The 6,298-nt window shown below is 44.1% G+C and overlaps 1 protein-coding gene across 1 annotated transcript in view; it reads right to left on the bottom strand.

Moving 5' to 3' along the window:
• Positions 1 to 3,530: 3,530 nt before the first annotated feature.
• PPFIBP1 (PTPRF interacting protein, binding protein 1 (liprin beta 1)) overlaps positions 3,531 to 6,298 on the bottom strand; it is a gene marked incomplete at its 3' end in the record, with an annotated part of 41,455 nt that continues 38,687 nt past the window's right edge. The window contains exons 19-22 of the mRNA XM_010072725.1: positions 5,905 to 6,033; positions 5,095 to 5,245; positions 3,756 to 3,867; positions 3,531 to 3,619 (exon numbers count right to left, since the gene is read on the bottom strand). Coding sequence (XP_010071027.1) covers positions 3,531 to 3,619; positions 3,756 to 3,867; positions 5,095 to 5,245; positions 5,905 to 6,033 — 481 coding nt within the window. The remainder of the gene's footprint in view (positions 3,620 to 3,755; positions 3,868 to 5,094; positions 5,246 to 5,904; positions 6,034 to 6,298) is intronic.

Genomic DNA, 6,298 nt, shown 5'->3' with positions numbered 1-6,298 from the left:
AGCTGCCTGTAGAAGGCCTCGTCGACTTGCTCGTCCTGATCTGGTGGCCTCATGGGGGACTTTTGACAGGGCAGAGTGGCTCTTTAGGCTCCCACCACTGTCCATGGAAAGTGGCAGGCATCTCTTAGGACACCTTGTGCCACACCAAGGAATGAGATGGTGCCTCACAGTGCCCCTCCGTCTGTACTGACCACAGGGTACAGACAACTGCCTTCGGCTGGACAGGTAGATTTTGGATGTCAAGAGCCCGGTGAGATTAGTTCCCTCCTTCATGACTACAGTAGCAAGCAGGAGTTTTGCTTCAGCTCCATTAAAGTTCCATCTTCTCCTTGTACTCGGGGCTCCTTCAAACCACTGAGAAGGGGACAGATAGAGCCTTCTGGTACCCAAGGGGTCTCAACTCCCAGGACGTGTGGTGGACAATGGTGAAGGAGACAGAAGGTTTAGATGGAGCCCACAGATTAAAAAGGCTTCTAGTGCTACCCAACACCTTGACCTGCTGACAGGTTTGCCAACTAAGCAATACAGAAGATGTCACATTTTGCCCACCTCTGGTTTCATTCCAGTGACTAGCCCCAGAAATTTAGCATTTCAAAAACAAAATAATCAGATTCTCTCTCACTGAAGGAGCCAAGCCATGAAAAGCTTGTAAGGAGGAGTGCATGACAGGCCTGGCTACACTTTCTAGCTCGCTCGCTGAAGCTGCCACTCACAGGAGTGCTGCAAAAGAAAACCTCCCATGCACTGCAACTGTGGTCACATGCTGGGAGACCTGTATTCCTGCTATGGTAGGCTCTTCAGTTGTAACTGAGTCCTAACTATGCCATTAAGTGTCTCAAAGTCCAATTCTCTGCTGGTGCTAGTTGGCTGCCAGATAGATTTATGGGTCCTTGTGCCAGGGTTAACCTGGCTTAATATGTTTCAGCATTACTTATGTATTACAAATACTAGACTCTCTTTTCTCAGAACATTTAAGACTAAGTTCTTTGCTTGCCCAAATAAACTCTAAGATTAGAGTCTCTGTTTTGTGGTTTGATAAGTAAGGGCAACTTCATGTGATTTTAACAAGTATTTCTTTCATATTTTGTGTATAGCTGTATTTAGTTGATCATTTACACTGAAGCTGCTGTTATAATTTGATGGTTAAACTCTGCCTAAAAATATCCCTAGTGTTCTACAATTAAAGGGAAGCTATGGAAAGAATACCTATTTAAAAGGCAAAGCTACACATCCCTCCTCTCCACCTATTACTTTTCCTTCTTAATAGAAAAAGACTGTCTGTTGAATAATACAAGTTCCCTTACAATACAGCCTATGCTGTGCCTTATCCGCATTCAATCCTCATCCATCACATCTCAAAAACTTAAGCAGCAGAAGAAAGAAGCTGCCTCCTACTTTTATATTAACGTCCGAACACAAAAAAACTAAATGAAACAAACATCAAACCACACTACATAAGGAGCAAGTATTTAACATTTTGTCAAAATGCACTCAACAGCAAAGTCATGCTAGGTAGCTGAGGCAGGTCAGTCCCAGGCAGTGGCTGCAGTCCTCCAGCAGCACTGCACTTGTGTTACACGAGAGTTAGATCAACCCTAGGCTTCCTGCTGGTGCTGAAGTAAAGACTATACAAAATACATGCAAATGTAGCATAAAAAGGTAGCTTTTACTCAGCCCATGGCATGGCTCATGAGAGAACAGGAGTGTGATTGATTTCTTCTTTGTTATACAGAAGGAATTAACACTGGCGAAGCTGTTTGCATTTGTGTCTCCAGAGAAGACTCATCTCGTCTTACCCGAGACCTTACACAAAGGAAACCTGTTGGCTTGCCTTCACCTGACCAGCGGTAAAGTGGGAGCTGACTGCTGGTGCTAAGCATTTTGAAATACATTATGCAAAAGCTACTAAATGTAGCCTGTTTTCAAACAAGTTGGCTCTTAAAACTGCAATTTTCTTCAAAGGAAACTGCTTGGGTTTTCTTAACCTACGCATCCACTTGAATAGGTAAGTAGACCAAATGTTTGCTCACTGAAGAAAAAAAGTCCACCCACGTCTATTAATTAATAACAACCTGAACAGCAAAAGCCCAGCTGCATGAATTGTGACCACATAATATGCACACCTTTGTGTACTTACTGCCTGAGCACATCAGCTTCAGGCACAAGTGATAAGCACAAGATTGCCAGTTTCTCATGCATGAGTCTGGGCTCTTGCTTACTATATTTACTCTTCCACCTTAAGATAGTATCTTTAAAGTTGGAAAAAATAGAGGAAATACTCGCAGGCGAGTAGTAGCATCAGGCCTTCTGTTTTCTATAGGTTCTAATTAGCATTAGCTGAACCCAGGAGAGCCACTACAGTTTCAAGGGGCTCCTTTAAACACTGTAATGAAGCACACAGACAAATATGGCATTCTGGCATATCCTTTTTAGTGGCAGCAGTGCCTCTGACACTGACCTCCCTCAGCTGTCTTCCTGCGATTATCCAGAAAATGTGAAAACCAGATTTATGAACCATTCAACAGCTTTGAAATTATTGTCAGAAAGTCCCAGGAGACACGACACGTTTAGCTAACAGCTAAAGAAGCCTGAACTTTCGGTATATGACACGTGCATAGGTGTAGCCTCTGCGACACCGCAAAAGCAAGCAAGAGCAAGTTCCAACTTTAGCTTCCTTTCAGTAGATCCAGTCATCTGGGGCAAAACTCTCACACAGAGACAGTGACCATGTAGCACTTTCATGTTCCTCTTTAAAACTTTTAACACAGGCCCATAGCAATGCACAGATGGTCTGCCAGCCTCCAGACAGGCACCAACTTTCTGCTCTGGGAATCTACAAGCCAGATCACCGTGATGCAGCTCTCTGGCTCCTTGCGGACACTGGATCCCTAAGACACCTGTCTGGTCCTGCTCTCCCTGGATGGACATGAAAATGGCTGTCTGCAACATGAGAGCTGCCCAAGCAGCCACAGAGCCCCTTGGGCACCCCTCTCGTACAGCCATCTGAGATTTGGACAGTGGCTACTCCCGCAGGAGGGCCAAGGGAAAAAGAGTTGGCAATGGTGGTGCCACCTCCCCAGCCACAGCCGGCTGTCTCTTGGGGTCATCTGCTGCCTGGACCCTTCTTCCCCCTGACATATAGCAGGGCAAGAGAGTGTTTTTAGGCCATGGCTGCTGCTGGGAAAGGCTTGGGGGTGGTTGAGAGGAGGTGAATGCGGGAAGGGGAGAAGGCTGTTCACAGAGGTGTGTGGTAGGGCATGGCCACCTGTGCTGTGGGGTGCAAAAAAGGCTGCTGTTGCTGGTGAATTGACCCAAAGTGAGCAGGAGGAAGATGGAGGCTGGGATGAAGAGGTTGGAGGGTGTTAAGTGAATTTACTTAGGCAGTCGCAACAACAGGCACAGCGAAAGCAGGTCTCTCTAGTCTCACCTGGTCTTTAGTGAGCTATCTGGAGGTATACCAGTGTGCATTAAAATGGGGAGAAACTAAGGACATGAAAAAGATGCCAGCAAAAGAAAAGCCATTTACTCACCACACTCATGTAATGGAGCATACGGCCATCCACCTTCCCTTCATCAAACTGGGTCTTATACTGGGGGAGGCCAATGTCATCCAGCCACCCTAAGGCAGAGACAGACACCCATGTTAGCTGAGCAGCCAAGCCACCTAGCACCAGTTAGTGTTATTCTCACTCTTGGAGCCCCAAATTAGCCATGATTAGGAACTCCTATCAAAAGTTGCTGCTTCAACATCTTACTGGTGACCCAGTGGTAATCCAGTTTTCCATGATTGTTTTCCTCTTCAGACCCAAGTGCCTGCAGAGCAAGCTGAAGCTTCTTCCGATGCAATGGGTGTTTTATCCCAAGCTCCTGTGAAGGTAAGGAAACCAGTGAAGCTAGAGACAATACTGTATTTTATTTCTCCTTCTACTGTATTACAAATGATTTCAAGAGTCACACTGTACACAGCACTTGCTGGTGACCTGGCAGGTGTATTTTATATTTGCCGATTATCAGCACCGTTTTAGCACATGTTCAGCACTACAGAAAGACCTGCTCACTGTGGTGGATTAGTTTCAAAATGTGGTGGATTCGAAACTATGAAAATTTTTGCCACTGTATTTTTATGCCAGGTTAAAGAAACACAACATAAAACATGTTAGCATTCAGAAAATTACTTGTTGGGATTGCTTCCTTCCCTCCCACTTAGGCAGGTAAGTTTATAAGAATTATTTAGTTGAGAGCATATGAATGTCCCAGGAATCACTGAAATTTATTAATGCTTCCAGATGCATAACACCTTGCATTTAGTTGCAAGTGCGGCCGTTCTAGGATCTCTTCAATCCCATATACACTTTTACCAGTGCTTACTATTTAATGTTACGTCTGATAACATTATTACAAGCCACTATGTCCATATCACACTTTTCTTATTCTGGTTGTAGTGTAACTGTAGCTTTGAATTAGCTCACTATCTAAGTGAGAAAAACAGGGTTACTATTTGATGAGGATAGTGATTTTTAAAAGATGAAAATTCAAATATTACTGAATATTGTGGATTTAAGTATAAATTGAACCAACTTTTAAAATGTTTATAGTTTTAGAAAACAAGACACATACAGTTCCATAACAATTTAAGACCAAGAAACTGATCACCCTCACGTGTAACAAATCCTCAGCCCTCTTTGCGTAAAATGGGCAGAAAATATAATCAGACCAAACCAGCAACTTTTTACACCCTTCTCACATAGGAAGAAAATATGCATATGCTAATGAATCAGGGCTACAAACCCATACAATAGTGAGGCACTCTTGTGTGCGTATTTTTGAAAAGTGGCATAGCCGGTTGATGTGTCCATGTTCAGTGAAGTTAAATTACATATTTATAATTATTAGTTTAATTACAGAACACTACATTTCTACAAAACTTCATCTAGAGATAAGCAGATTTTGCATCACTGCAATTATAGTATTTTAAAAACTCACCTTTTTTCCATTTTTATTTTTACTGGGTGCACTTTACAGACATGACTTACACGCATACAAATATCAATTTTTGTACATTTAATTGAAAGCAGTGCTTCCAGTATTTCTCACCTTTTCCAGATCCTGCTGAGAAGCCTGCAGAAGTGTTTGCCCAGACAGTATCCAGTGTTTGCCATTGCTTATGTAAGAGCCCAGCCCTTGGTCCTGGAGCCAGTTGCAAACCTGCTCCTTTGTCCACTTTGCGAATGGCATGTCCAGCTCACTGCAGAAAATATTACCAGAAAAGACTGATAAATCCTGTGCCTCAAATCTCCTACTCTCATGCATAATGATAAAACCAAAACCTAAGCCATTCACTCATGAGTACTTTGTGGAAGGTAGGACAATCTCCAGGGGAGAACGTGTATCACAGTCAGCTGGTAGGTGAGACTCACAAGAAAGAGGGTTTCTCTACTTCTGAACTGTTGGCACCATGAAGTGATGATTGCTGATGATGTTCTGCCATTATTACAATAAACACAATCTAGTTATACAACTGAAACAGCCACCTTTGCAGCCTAGTATGGCTAAAACTCTGAGGTAGGACCATAATGTTTTATTTCAGCCTTTAATCCCCAGAAGTGCATCAGGCAATGTACTGGAGGAGTATCTGTCACTGCCACATGAGGGCTCATAACTCGCTTTGCACGGCCTCACAGCTGTACTCCTGCGAAGCTGCAGGCAAAGAAAACCCCACTCACAGCAGTACCCCACCACCCAACCAACCTCAACCCTGCAAAGACCATCTCTCAAAGGAGGAACTGTCCTAGATCCACATGCTCCTGTCTACCAGGAGAGGGAATGTTTCATTTTAGCACTGCGCTACTCCTTTGGAGCTGCCACGAAGGCAAACAAAACTGCGCCTTGCACCACTCATCTTACTTGTGAGACTGCCCCAGGTCTCGAGACCAGCCCAGTCGTGGCCCCGCTGTTGCTCTTGTCCCTCCTCTTTTGAACTCCGTCTCGGACATATCATCTGGGTTGAAGGTGGTAGACTGACTTCTTTTAAGCCTAGTTTAAAAGAAGAAAGCATATTCACACTTGGATAAGGAAAAGGCACGCTTCTACTACTGCAACCAACAAAGGTAAGATCTCCTGTGGGGTTTGTAGCTCTTCCTCCAGCCTCCACTGACCTGCTGTTTGCTCTCTCAAAGGCCACACTGGCTTGTGCTCTTGAGACAGTAAACCATGGAGTGGCAGGTCGAAGGGGCAAAAAAGAAGTATGTGCTCCAAGCAAACCCCTGTGCAAGACCCATCTCTGGAGAACAGTAGTTTG

The sequence above is a fragment of the Pterocles gutturalis genome, unplaced genomic scaffold, assembly GCF_000699245.1.
Source record: "Pterocles gutturalis isolate BGI_N339 unplaced genomic scaffold, ASM69924v1 scaffold24437, whole genome shotgun sequence".
In the NCBI taxonomy this organism is placed as follows: Eukaryota; Metazoa; Chordata; class Aves; order Pterocliformes; family Pteroclidae; genus Pterocles; species Pterocles gutturalis.
This window is presented reverse-complemented; position numbering and strand designations above follow the sequence as displayed.